At 40.6% G+C, this 14,409-nt stretch overlaps 1 protein-coding gene across 2 annotated transcripts in view; it reads left to right on the forward strand.

Annotated features, from left to right (window-relative positions):
- MLLT3 (MLLT3 super elongation complex subunit) overlaps positions 1 to 14,409 on the forward strand; it is a 277,576-nt gene that overhangs the window by 251,000 nt on the left and 12,167 nt on the right. For both annotated transcript variants that reach the window (XM_059411570.1, XM_059411571.1), the window contains exons 6-8: positions 7,782 to 7,857; positions 9,813 to 9,942; positions 12,538 to 12,637. In XM_059411570.1, coding sequence (XP_059267553.1) covers positions 7,782 to 7,857; positions 9,813 to 9,942; positions 12,538 to 12,637 — 306 coding nt within the window. The remainder of the gene's footprint in view (positions 1 to 7,781; positions 7,858 to 9,812; positions 9,943 to 12,537; positions 12,638 to 14,409) is intronic.

Here is a 14,409-nt window from a genome sequence, read left to right on the forward strand (position 1 = left end):
AGAGGGCTTGCCAAAGAGAGATGGGGTGTCTTCCCCGTGGTCACAGACTTGAGTAACTGTCCAGCAGTAACTGGAGTGATTGTCCAGCAATTTGTAAGTTCGTACTCCAATGTTCTTTCCCCAATTTCACCTTGTTTCCAAAGAAAGACCTTTGGCAGATTATTTGAAGCATTACATCTATTTTTTTTTTTCCCCCTGGAGGTTGTATATATAGATTGTATGGAAAAGTTGATTAAGAAGACTAGATCACTTTAGAAGGCAAATAAAATAAATGAGCTTAGTGTTTTGTCTGATGTCAGTCTTTGTGACCAGTACCAGTACCATTCTAGGAGAAAAGTCCCTGCTTTTTAAACAAAACGTATCAAACTAGTGAGGTGAGTAGCCAGGATCTCTTGTAGTATTGACTGGACAAATGTTAAAAGCAATTGACACAGACGCACACATTCAGACCCAGGGATGAAGTGTCTTGTTTTATCACTGGTTTGTTTTGGGTGCTGATTGCAAGATGTCACACAAGATACTAGGGACATTAGAGGACATTAGGGACAGAGGGATATTCAGTATAGCTTTCACAGTGACATAAAAAACTATTCCCTGACTGGTGTTATAAAAGGGTGTTAGTGTGTTCGGAATACTGCTTTAAATTAATTCCACTTTTTCAAGGATAATCAGTGTGGTAGAAAGAACTGGGTGCTGTGCTGTCCACCTTAATATCCCCTCCTGGCCTCTTAGTCTTATTGTGCTTTAGTTCCATCTGCGGTAAAATGGGGGTAAAAATACATCTTTTTGTCTTAAGCAGCTTGGGCTGCCTTAACAAAATAGCATAGAGTAGGTGGCTTAAGCCACAGGGGTTTATTTCCTACCATTCTGGAGGCTGGGAGGGCCAAGATCAAGACGCTTTCTGACTTGGTTCCCCTCTGAGTGTTCTTTTCTTGACTTGGATCTGGCTACCTTCTCACCCTGTCTTCACATATGGGGCAAGGAGTGAGTTGGGTGTGGGGGGTGGGCAAGCTCTTTGGTGTCTCTTCTAAATTAGGGCACTAATTGCATCATGAAAGCCCCACTCTCATGACCACATCTAAACCTAATCACTTCCCAAAGGCCCCATCTCCAAATACCATCATATGGGGGTTTGGGACTTTAACATAGGAATTTTGGAGGGACATAGTCTGTAGCGCTTGCCTTTCTCATGATAGAGCAAATGAATAATATGGGAAGGTTACACAAAGATATATTAAGAGGTTAAAGTTATTGACTGGCATTTGTTCCCTCAGATTTTCTTATGTCTACTTTTCTATATCATAAAGTTTTTGTCTTGGGGCACCCGGGTGGCTCTTATCAGTTAAATATCTGCCTTCCACTCAGGTCATGATCTCAGGGTTCCTGGATAGAGCCGCCTGCCAGCTCCCTGCTTAGCAAAGAGTCTGCTTCTCCCTCTCCCCCTGGCTCATGTTCCCTCCCTCTTTCTCTCTGTCAAATAAATAAATAAAATCTTTAAAACCATAAAATTCTGTTCTTTTAACATATTTATTTTGAAGCAGGTATTAATATAAAACTAAACGAAAGAAGTTCTCATTTCTAGCTTTTTGACAAGTCACTCTTATGTCATTCTTGTTAGATTAACTGATCTAAGTGTTATTTCACAACTTTTCAATACTTAACTTTTCAATGCTTAACTCTGAGCTTACCTTTTATTGAAACAGCTATCACAATATATTAGCTATTAATGGGAATTGGCAAGAGAATGCATTCATGTGATGAACCTTTTTCCATACTTGTTTGAAATAGATGTCATTTTTCTTTTAAAATGTGTTAAATGGGGGCGCCTGGGTGGCTCAGTGGGTTAAAGCCTCTGCCTTCGGCTGGGGTCATGATCCCAGGGTCCTGGGATCAAACCCCGCTTCAGACTTTCTGCTCGCTGGGGAGCCTGCTTCCCCCTCCCTCTCTCTCTGCCTGCCTCTCTGCCTACTTGTGATCTCTGTCTGTCAAATAGACAAAATCTTTATTTAAAAAAAATGTGTTAAATGTATATTTGAAAGTTGAGTGGGATTATCTTCACTTTCTTATAGAAGAGGAATTAAGTAAGGTAGTTTTTTTTTTTTTTTAAGATTTTTATTTATTTGACAGAGATCACAAGGGGGCAGAGAGGCAGGCAGAGAGAGAGGAGGAAGCAGGCTCCCTGCTGAGCAGAGAGTCCGACGTGGGGTTCGATCCCAGGACCCTGAGATCACGACCCCAGCCGAAGGCAGAGGTTTAACCCACTGAGCCCAGTGCCCCCCCTTTTTTCAGTTTTATCAAGCTATAATTGATGTATCAAATCATGTTCTATACCTTAATTAATACAGTGTTAAACCTGTTTATATTGTGACGTGACTGCCACTTAAGTTCAGTCCACATCTATTTTAAATGAGACAGTCTTTTAAAAGATACTATATGCTGTGAAAAAAAGGTGTCCAATGATTATTAATTTTTTTAAAGATTTTATTTATTTATTTGACAGAGATCACAAGTAGGCAGAGAGGCAGGCAGAGAGACAGGCTCCCCGCGGAGCAGAGAGCAGGATGGGGGGCTCAATCCCAGGACTCTGGAATCATGACCCGAGCCGAAGGCAGAGGCTTTAACCCACTGAGCCACCCAGGCGCCCCTGATTATTAATTTTTAGTGAAGGAAACACTAAACTGACAAGAACCTAGTGGTTCTGTCATGAAAATTGAATAGAGACAAAAATAAAAGTATATTTACCCTTGTGTTTTCTTTGATTAATACCCTTGACATAGTCTTTCTGGATATTTCTGCAAAAAAGAATTTCTATTGCAGGCTTTGTGTTTTCTTTTAATAAACAAGGTAGAAATTTTGTGAAAAACATAGCAATGTGTCTAAAATAATTTCTGTTTAACTCTTAGACTGTATTTTCTCCCTTTCCCCTGAAGGGGAAAAAGAAAGGAGTAGGTTATTCTTCCCCTTTTTCTTTATTTTGATTGTTTTAAAGATCAAGTTGAAGTTCTGTTCATAAGTACATGTTGCCTGTGAGAAAAGGTGGAACTTCTGTCTTCTGATTACCTGAGGAGGAAGCCTGCTCCCAGTGTTAAGAAACAATGCCAGATTGTAAAAGCCCTCTCATGTGACCTGCCTTGACAGGTGTTCTCTTTGGAAACACATAACTTGTAGCAGTTGTAAACATGTGGTTTTTCTTACTTGTCTTGGACAAAAATAATCTTCTGTAGAAAATCTATTACAAAATGATTTTGCATAGCCATTTCATGTTGACAATTCCATTGCAAATCTTGGTAGGCCATCGTTTTGGTAGTAAAGATATATCTTCTTTGAGGCAAAAGAGGAATATGTGGTCTATTGTAAAAAAAAAAAAAAAAAAAAAAAGTAGTAGCAACCAAAAGCTGATTAGCTTCCACTGGAAGAGTCATGGGCTGGGAGTTTTTGCCTTACTTCTACAGGAGGCTTAGTGCCCTCACTCTGTGAGGACATTAACGCCTAAGCAGTCTTTCCAAGAAACCTACACAGTAAGCTATAGAACTAAAGATTATTTTTTTTTAATCTGAATAAAGTCAGGTTTTTATTAGATACTGTAAAAAGGCTTGAGCAGGCAAGGTGAGAAATCTCTAAATTTAACACTTAATGAATGTTTGATATGATAATGATTGTCATAGAATTTGAGTTTTTAAAAATTTAAATTCAATTAATTAACATATAATGTATTATTAGTTTCAGAGGTAGAGTTTAGTGATACATCACTTGCGCGTAGCACCCAACGCTCCTTACATCAAGTGCCCTCCTTAGTGCCCATCCCCCCTTTACCATCCCTCCACCTACCTCCTCTCTTACCACCGTTTCCTGTAGGGAAGCGTCTCTTATGGTTTGTGTCCCGAATTTGAGGTTCTTAAGACTAGACTTTTGTCACTGTGGAGCATGCCATTTAAAGACACTTCATGTCTAGTGTTTGATTACTCAGAAGGTCAGCTATAAACATGTGCATTGGGGCAGCAACAGGAAAAAGCCAGAAATTTTTTTTGTGTGTGGGTGGGGAGAGTTTTGATATTTCAAAAAAAAAGTATCAAATTAGTAATGGGAGAAATCAGAACCTCATTAAAGTTTCCTATACATAGGTTTTGGCACATGTAGACATAAGGAGGGGAAAAGAGGATGCAATAATCTTTTCAGTCCTTGGGTGCCTTAGAGACCTTAATCTAGGGGCGCCTGAGGGGCCCAGTGGGTTAAGCCTCTGCCTTTGGCTCAGGTCATGATCTCAGGGTCCTGGGATCGAGTCCCGCATTGGACTCTCTGCTCAGCAGGGAGCCTGCTTCCTCTCTCTCTCTCTGCCTGCCTCTCTGCCTACTTGTGATCTCTGTCTGTCAAATAAATAAATCTTAAAAATCTTAAAAAAAAAAAAAGACCTTAATGTAGCCCTGTTTTATGGTGTGTGTGTGTGTGTGTATATATATATATATATATATATATATATATATATATATATATATAATGTATATATATAAAATGCACCTTTCCTAGTTCATAAAATCATCCTGGATTTGCATTTTTGGAGAGTAGGTCTGTATTTTATTTTAAAATAAAATCATATTTAAAGTGAAGAACAGCTCCATTTGGCTGGATTTGATAAAATATAAGACCATGTCGGCCTCATCTAGTAGCAGAATGGCTTTCAAACAGTTAACATGTAGTTGAGTTCATGGTTTGGCTGGGTGAGTTGAAGGTCCATCCACTATGACATGATTTTGTACATGCTTCTTAGATGTTTTTATTGAGAGGTAACTGCATTCTTTCTGAGTGTTTTCTTGCAAAACACTTTGATGAGTATAAAGGGATACTACTTACATCAGTAAGTTTCTCATTTTTCTTGTGATGCTTTTTTTTCTTTTCCCTCAGACACTTTCTTAAATTTATGATTCTTTCCCAAACATGCTTCTGCATTTAGAGGAACAAAATGACTAACATAGTATCAGTGGTGTTCTACTTGGAATTTTCGTTAATATCATTTGTTTGAACTTTTATAATATAAATATACCTGGACCCCTACACCAAACCCATTTAATCAGAATTTCCTCATGTAGAGAATCCCCCAACTGATTCTGGTCAGTATCCATGGCCGTAGCTCTCCAGAACCTTGATCATTGGGTCTTAAAAGTCTGGTTGGTCCTCAGAACAGCAGCAGCATCGCTCAGAAAATCTTTATGGAATCCAAGTTCTCATCCCAATCCCAGAATTATTGATTCAGGAACTCTGGAGTGGACCCAGCTGTCTGTGTCTTAACAAGTCCTCCAGGTAATTCTAATGCCCATGGAAGTGTGAGACTCCTTGTCTCCTTGGCTCCCAAACTGTAAGTCCTTGTCCTGGTTACAAAAACATTCCAGGACATGGGATTTGCTGCCCATCATTCAACATTTTATCTTCTCCATTCACCTCTGTTGCTTTAACGTTTCTATTTTAATATTGTCAGTGAATTAATGTGTCTTCTATCATGAACCACAAATGCTTTGTGGATCAGGCATGGTGGTTGTGATAAACATTGAGTGAAAGCCTCTGTCTCCTGTTGTATTATGTTCTTCACTCTTCGTCAGTTTTCTGATGGTTGGTAACTGGATTTATTAACCTTGTTTGTGGTTAAGAAGCTAAAAGAAGGCTGCCTGCAGGTTTGGTTCTGGCATTGGCATGATGCTTGAGACAGATGGATCAAGTTTAGCGTGGGGTGGTTGGGGAGATGGCCACCATCCCCTCTTGCTTTCCTAATTAATGTCACTCTCAGCAAATAGCTCTGGCAGAACGGCCCCTTTAAGTCTGGTGCAACATGACTGGTCCAGCAGGAGGGGGAATTAGAGCTCTCTCCACTCACTGTAAGGAAACCTCTCTTTTGGCTCCCAAATGGTTTCCAGAGCTATCAAAATAATACCGTTTGCAGACACTTTTCATGGCTGAAAAGAGCAACTTGGAGAGGAAAAGGAGTACTCCACAGCTGCAGGGAGAAATGTTTTGCAGCTGGGCATTGCACAGAACTGCTCACTGAGTGCCCTTGCACAGTGTAGCTCCCCTTTGTGGTTCAACAGTGGAAGAACCACTCAACAGAAATGGAAGGGTCCCTCACACGGGCGTTTGTGCTTGTACACCGGCTCTTCTTTGTGGGCCATGGACCGCAACGTGTCGGACATTGTACTGCAAATCTCAAGTAAATCTCTCAGTGGTGAAGGGCTGGTGGCCGTCTGCTGCTCATTAGAGATCCTGTCTGGCTCTTTTCCTGCGGAATGAGTGGTAGATTGCTGACACCTGTTTTCCCATCCAGCCTGAGGATGTGAAGTGTGCAGTAGGAATGCCTGAAAGTGCTTCCTTGTGTCCGAGTCTGGATCTTGGTGTTGCCTGCAGAGAAGGGGGTTGGGATTCAGTGCTGGGAACGGAGATGAAAAGGAATCTGTGGTGAGAAAACCTCATTATAAGCTGAACTGATATTCTCCTCCTCATTTAGTGGCCTCTGTTGGTGCCCATGGTGCTCTTAGTTTGTCTTCCACATGGCCCCGTAACTTAGTCCCCAAGAGAACCAAGTCGGAAGGAGAGAGATTGATCTTGGGCATGAAAAGACCTTATCTATGTCTCAGATAACAAGTTGAGACTGTGAGCACATTAGAAATGGGATAGAAGCAGTCCAACATTAAGTTATTATTTTAAATTTGGCCTAAATACATAAAATTCAAGCGTGTTATCGTATGATCAATTTCTTTGCACAGTTCTTTCCATGTATTTGTTCTTCCCACCTTTACCTACTGTGAAGCCTCATAAAACCTGGCAGATGATAGAGCAGAGGACCTCATGCTCTGCCTTCAGTCCCAGATACAGAGTGCTTGCTGTATGCATGCATTTGCTAAGTATGAGAGGATAATAAGCTCAGGAGAGAGCCCCACACCCCTGCCTTTTCAAGTCCCTGCAGTCTACTGGAGAGGAAGGACAAACATCAGAGGCAGCATAACACCACAGCGTATCAGATAAACAAACCGATGAGATCCACATTTTCTGTGGGTTTGGAGAAGAAAGACAGCTGTGAGTTGGGCAGGTCAGGGAGGATGTGGAACTTGTTCTGGGTATCAGAGGTTGAGGAGAATTCATGATGAGAGAGTAGGGCACATGTATGATGTTCTTTCCCTGCATTCGTAGGCTGTGGAATAGAGAATGGTATGTGGGTGTGGGTGTGTGTGTGTATGTATGTGTTTAAAGTAGTGGCAACATTTCCCACTGACTCATGTGTGTGACTTGGCCAGATCTCGTTGTGAACATTACCTCTATTTGTGAACTCTGGATGAATGGGGTTAGGGTTGGGTCATGGCCTTGGACCAGAGTGAAATTAACTGGCTCATAATGTGATTGAACTAATGACCTTGGCCTCATTACCACTATGTTTTAGCTGGTTGAGTCAATCAAACATTGCAGAAAGGGTAATCAAGGTAATCTTTTAAAAGAGATTTGGATAGCAGTAAACACAGGAGTGAAATCAAAGCCAGGTTCTTCTGCCCTGTAACACCCAGGTGTTGGTCTCATCATCCTTGTTTCTGCATCTAGTAAAAACATGGTGGACAAAACAAAAAGGATACCATAGTCCTCCTGGGCCACTGTTTTTGGCATAATGCAATGTGTGTTAATTTTTCTTGCACAGAGTGGGACTGTTTTTGCAAAGGAAACTGTTTTTGAGCAGTAATGTTGTTTTTTTAATGTTAGATGTGTTGTGTACCATCAATTTATTGATGATGGCTTTCTCTTCTTCTTTAAAGTCTGAACAGCCCAGCCCTGCCAGCTCCAGCTCCAGCTCCAGCTCCAGCTTCACGCCATCCCAGACCAGGCAACAAGGTATCTGTATCTCCCAGGCAAACGATGAGACCTTTTTCTCATAAAACATCTTAATGAGTTGATTTATGGTCTGTTTTCTACTGTTTTATTATTTGAATGATAACTTGGCTTTTATGCAGTTGTATTTATTTCCCCTAGGAATGCACTTGAGTATTGTTCTGATGTATGAGGCCAACCTCTAGAAATTCCCCTTTTGCCAGTCCCTGCCATCAGGGTCCCATTTTACAAAAGGATTATAGACACAGCCCATTCCAGGGAGCTCCCAAAGGAAATACAATAGCAAACGCTGGAGTTGAGAGGCTCTGACATAGAGAAATAGGTTTTTACTCTCCCTTCTGGATGTCTTTCATTTTATTTATTTATTTATTCTACAGATTAATAGACCTGTTTTCTTTGGCAAGTGTTAGTTTGCGGTCTTTAAAATTTATTTTCCCTCTACTTGAACTTAAATTTAAATGTAAAGAAATCTAACAAATGTAAGCCAGAATGTTAAATATATATTTTATATTTTTTTGGTGTGTGGAAATCTTCAAATAAGGGCTCCTTTTTTTTTCCCCCAACCTGAGAAGTGAGATCATATGAAGGAGTAATTTGGTTTTAAGCATCGTGTTACACATTAGCTCTTTCAGTGGCCGCACTCAGTTCCCGATGGCCTCGTGTAAGTTTTGACAAGGATTAAATTGTTTTTTTTGTTTGTTTGTTTGTTTGTTTTAAAGATTTTATTCATTTATTTGACAGAGAGAAATCACAAGTAGTCGGAGAGGCAGGCAGAGAGAGAGAGAGGGGACAAGGATTAAATTGTTGCGTGTATTTGAGCTACGGCTAAACTTCCAGGAAAAAATAAAAGAAACTGATGATTTGGACTACTCAGATTTCTTCTTACATTCATTTCCAAATATACAAGCCCACTACAAAAGCAGAGGAATTTGGGTTTTGCAGAGTGGGAAACTGCAGAGAATCAATACTTATTTTAGAGTTGACCGATAACTCAGATATTCATGTCCTAGATTAGACTTTAGGAATTGCCTAATCCAGAATAAAAGTGCCTCTCACTCTCTTGATTGCCTCCACAATCTCTTCTTTAACATAAAAGAGTGATCTTGTTTTCATCACATTTAGAGCAGTCACGTGAAAATAAGCCACACTGAATTTTGTTTTTTATTTTTATTTTTTTCCTCCCAGTTAGGTCCTGTTCTAGAATAAAAACTAGTTATGACTTAGTTTTTTTTCTCTCGCATCTAATACTGGATACTCTCTTGAACTTTCTGGGCACCTGACTTATTGCATGGTTTTATTTATGTAAATATATGCTGGTATTTTGCCAGGAATTTCTTAAAAGGTAAAATAAAAATTGGCTGCATAAAATTGTTGCTTGAACAAGACCTTGTGTCCAAGATCAATATGAAGATCAGAGATAGGACATTACACCATGGAATTGAAATACTTTATAATCTGAACTTGACTGAAATGCTTGCTTGACCTGAAATTGACCTTGAAATAAAAGGAACAGCTAAACCTTAATAGATCAAAAACTACCACACAAAGGCTGCATTGCCAAGAACAAGTTACAACCACGGTGATTTATTAGCCTCAACTTTTCAATACATGGATTAACCTAACAAAACATTCAATTTACTAATAGATCTTTCTGTTCCTCTTTAGGTGTAATTTTTCTTAGGGAAGAAAAAATACATAGAAAAACATTCCTAGGACATAGAGATTTTCCAGTGAATATCCTAGGGCATCTGTTGTGAAAACAGTAGTGTTTTGGTTATGTGTTACATTCCAGAAACTACCAAATTTGTTTTGTCAATTGTATAAATATATATAGCCATTTGGGGGGGTTTGGGGGGAGGGGGGCCAACGTTCAGTGCTGGCGAGCAGTCCCCTATGTCCAGTATGGCTAAGGGTGTATGAAGTAGTGTGTTTAATTGTGGCACGCTGTCATTCCTCAGGTCCTTTGAGATCTATAATGAAAGATCTGCATTCTGATGACAATGAGGAGGAATCAGATGAGGCAGAGGATAATGACAATGACTCCGAAATGGAGAGACCTGTAAATAGAGGAGGCAGCCGAAGCCGCAGGTGAGTGTCTTGGCACGAACGCGTCTCCCTGCAATGCAATCATGCCTTTTCCCCAGACTTACCAGCATAACCATGGTGAAGGTGTGCAATACCCAAAACAGTGGTAGAAAATGGTCACATTCATTTAAATTGGGTCACCTAGGCATGCTTATCGTCATCCTTTCTACAGGGAACTGTGTATCCCTTTTCTCAGAAAGCAGAGGCTTTTTCTCTACAAATTCTATAGGGAGAACATCCTATCAGGAGTCCTTGTTCTTTAAAGTCTGTTCCAAGGTGGCAGGACTGACTGTTGAAATCAACTCCATTTTCATTTGAAGAGTTTCTGGAGAGCCACTGCTATAGCCTCAGAGTTTGAGGCAACATGTTTGCTGTTTGTAGTTAGAAAGACATAATTAGCGTCAGTGAATTATGTGTGTGACCTAATTAAAACTAGGATCACCTGTGTGTGTTTTCCAGCAAATAAATTCCTTTTAAGTGTACTGACAATTAGGTTCCTTAAGTAGCTTTAATGCTGTGAGGCATAATTCCACATTATAAGATGGTAATTCATGTCACTTATAATTAATAGTCAACTTGAAATTGCCTTGAGGGTTTTATTTCTTTATCATGAGGAAAACAAATAGGCATGCTTACTTGAATGTGTTTGAGTAGAAAAAATATGAATCTACTTGAACTTAAAATCCAATTACATTTGTAATACATCGCATTAAATCTTTTCCCGTTATCCATTACTGTGTAGAAGGCCCTAGAATTCCTCAAAAGAATACCTTCTTAATCCCAGCTGGACAGATCATGTGTTTCCTAATTGGTAATTCCTTGGGATCCCGGGAGAAGGGCTCCCGGAGTGAGTATATGCGCCCTATCAGATCTTTTGGCAAACCTTCCCTGCGGCCATAATCAGTGTTTAACACCCACCTTCTCTTTCTCCACCTTGTCTCCCAAACTCACCCAGCTCCCTCGCTCTCTATCTATATGTATTTTTTTTCTCAACAGGAGAAAACAAGGAGCCTTAGAGCCTTGGTGTTATAACATTTCCCTTTAGAACTCTTTAATCTGACAAGACAGAAACTAACTCGTAGGACAGGAAGATCTAAAAATGGACTGGAACATGGCAGTGAGCATATTGATACCCACCTGACTGCTGGCAGCTCTCAGATTTACCTGATGAGAAACGCATGACCTATTTAGGCAATTTCCAGTTACACTCTTATTTAGAAAATCTAGATATGCCGTGATGGGCTATGGCCCACCCACTCACTGCCCTGTGCCCTGAGTCGGGGTGGGTCAAATCACACAGGCTTGTGAGCTGTCTGATGGGATCTCCGTTGTTGCAGATTGCCTGCTTCTCCCCCCGCCTGACATGGGCTGTTAGTACGGCAGCGCCAGTGTAACATTTGGTCTTCCTTGCACTTGCGAAGTCTCAACTGTTTAATCAGTTTAAATACTCAGCCTTCCACTTCAGTCAAGAAGCATTTTAAAGCAGCGCTTCAACGGAACACTTCATTAATGTAATTTAGTTAAGAAAAACAAGTTCCATCCGTTTTTGCTAAAAGGATGTCCCGGCGTATCCTTTTCATTTCCTATCTTGTATCTTGTCTATCTGAATATATTATAGAGCTGGAATGTGATTGCCTATTCAGAGTGAAAGAAAAACTCTCCTGATTTCTAAAGCATTTTCTGTTTCTGAAAAGAATATTATATTAGGTGTCTGTATAGCCAAAGAGAGAGCAAACACTGAAGGACGTTTCAGAAGGAGGGTATACATTCAGTAGAGTAGAATAAAGAAATATCTCCTACCCTGGGTAAAAAGAAAATTCCATTTTGTTTTGAAAAGAGACAGGGGAGGGGTGATGTTTTTGTATTGTCTTTGGTTGTTGAAAGATACTCTCTCTCTCAAAAGCGGTTACCCCAAACACATTGTCTCTTCATGTTGCTGCAGTATATTTCTGGTGAATTGTAGCAGTGGTCAAAACTGGGGACAGCCTTGCATCATTATGGAGTAGAAATACTTGGTGGGGTTCACACAGCCTGTCCTCAGTGTCACCCCGAGCTCTCAGTCATACAGGCCTGTTGCCCCGATTCTCAGCAGTTGCTTCCACTCCCACAGCCTGGGTTCACATGTAGCAAAGAAGCAGGGCGGAAAAGAAACTAAAAGGCAGTAACCTACAAACAGTCTAATTTTGCTGACCTGCCAGCTTGGGTAGCACACTGGGTGATAGTAGTGGGGTGGAGTTCGAGCAGGGAGATAACAAGAATAAATAGGGCCAGTACAATATAGGGGCTGAGCACCAACCTTGGGTTCCGTTGCCTGGGTTTGAATCCCAGAACCACCCCTTTTGCCTCTTCACCGGAGGCGAGTGACCTAGTCTAAGTCTCTTTGCTCATCTGTTGAAATAAGGGTCATTCAGTGAGAAACAGCTACTAAAACACTTAGCACGGTTCCATACAAAGTCAGTGCCAGTGTGGGTTAGCGGTTGTGGGAGTCGAAGCAAGTTTCTGGTGCTTAGTGTTTGGATTCTTTGCTCTCTGCGCCTACGTCCGTAGATGTTTCAAGAACTACCTGTACTGATGCGTGTGACTTCTGTGTCTTTTCAGAGTTAGCTTAAGTGACGGCAGCGACAGTGAAAGCAGCTCAGCTTCTTCGCCCCTCCATCACGAACCCCCGCCACCTTTATTAAAAACCAACAACAACCAGGTAAATTGCTGGGTTTGCACTCTTCAGGACTCACCCAACTAGGTGTGATCATTTTTACAAAGCACACAAAGCTTTTTATCCCTTAATTTTAAACAATGTTTCTCTCACTAGAAAATCAATAGGAGTCTACTACCTTTGGAAAAGCACATAGTTGAGCTGAAAGAATTTCTATTGTCATGAGAAGTATATCCCATTAGATGGGTTAATTACATCCGTGCAGGAAGGGATGGTGACAGAAGGTGCTGCTCATGTGCTCCGGATTGCTGTGTGTTTTTTTTTTGTTTTGGTGTGGTTTTGGTTTTTTTTCTCAGCAGTTAAGTGGACTAATTTAATGAATTAGAAAGAATATAATCTTTGGAGCTAGGATAAAACCTGGTTCTTTGTTTTACTAATTGACAGTAGTGTACTGGTGGGAAATTAACTCTGAACTTTTGATTCTCAGTTTCCTCATCCATAAATGGGGATATTAATACCTGTCAATTCTTGGAACAATGTTGGATACTGTATTTGTAAAGAGCATGGGGCCATGCTCAGGCCTACGTGGCACTCAGCTGATGGGAGTAGATGTTTGTTATTGTAGGTGCATTGCCTCTGTGGGCTCATCCAGGAAAAGAGTGTCATCATTTGGACTTGTAAGGAACAGTTAATAAAATGCAGATATAAATAATGGTCATTATCATTGTTATAAATCAAGCAAAGAGGAGGCCTTACTAATTTAATAGTCAATTCAGAATATAGTTATTTAGATAAGGTCTAGGCAGAACTTCGAAAGCAAAGATGAAGAGCTTTTGTTAAACAAATGATTAAGAATGGGATATTTTAAATACTAAAATAAACTAATTTCAAGTATCATGAATATTGTAAAAGCCTCATAGTGCCTTGAGTTGATACACTCATTTACGTAAGCTATTCTTATCTCTTTGTTTAGGCAGATTCCCTGTGACCTCTAAAATAATTGCTTAATCCAAGTTACCCTATGAATATTATGAACTCGAGAATGAAAGAACTGCGCTTTTCTGAAATTATTCTCTTTCACAAATGTCCTACAATTTTAAACAGCTTTGTCCTTGAATTTGTGATCTTTGCTTTACTGAGAAATGTGATTTTTATAGCTGAAGATTTTCTCTTTTTAAATTTTGCATAAAGCATAAGATCTCCTAAAATTTAAAATACCTCATTTATGAAGTTTATCCACAACTTAAAGCCTTCATTATGCATAGGAATAATATGAGTGTCCTCCACTGCACCGTGTTCGTTCAGCTGCAGTGTCTTTGTGGCCTGCATGTGAGTGCAAGGCCAGTCTCATCGTCTGTTGTGGACTGGCTGTCCAAGGAGTTAGTGTGTTCTTACTCCTTACCCTACCTCCCCGCGTCCCGGTGTTCCCCCAGCTGCAGTGCCAGCCATGCCCTTGGTCCGGCCAGCCACACATCAAGCACTTCCTGGGCAGGTGAAGACGAAGATGACGGTTACTACAGAGTAACCATCCTCGCCGATCAGTTGGAAAGAGCCCTGGGCTGGCTAACTAGATAACTTGAGTTTCTTTTATAAACCCGTGCTTCAGTATAAGCTGGTGAAAGGATAGAATTTGGACTTTGAATATATTTGCATATTTAATTTAAGCCCGGGGCACCCTGATTTCCGCTTCCGGTGGAGGGCAGGACGGTGTTAGAACCAGGGTCCCCCATGGGCGGCAGCAGGGCACTGTCAGGAGTTAGCGGCCTTAGGTAAGCCCTTCCTCAAGCCCCTTCAGCTTCCTTCCCAGTGAAGACTGT

This window comes from Mustela nigripes, chromosome 9 (assembly GCF_022355385.1).
Source record: "Mustela nigripes isolate SB6536 chromosome 9, MUSNIG.SB6536, whole genome shotgun sequence".
Taxonomy (NCBI): Eukaryota; Metazoa; Chordata; class Mammalia; order Carnivora; family Mustelidae; genus Mustela; species Mustela nigripes.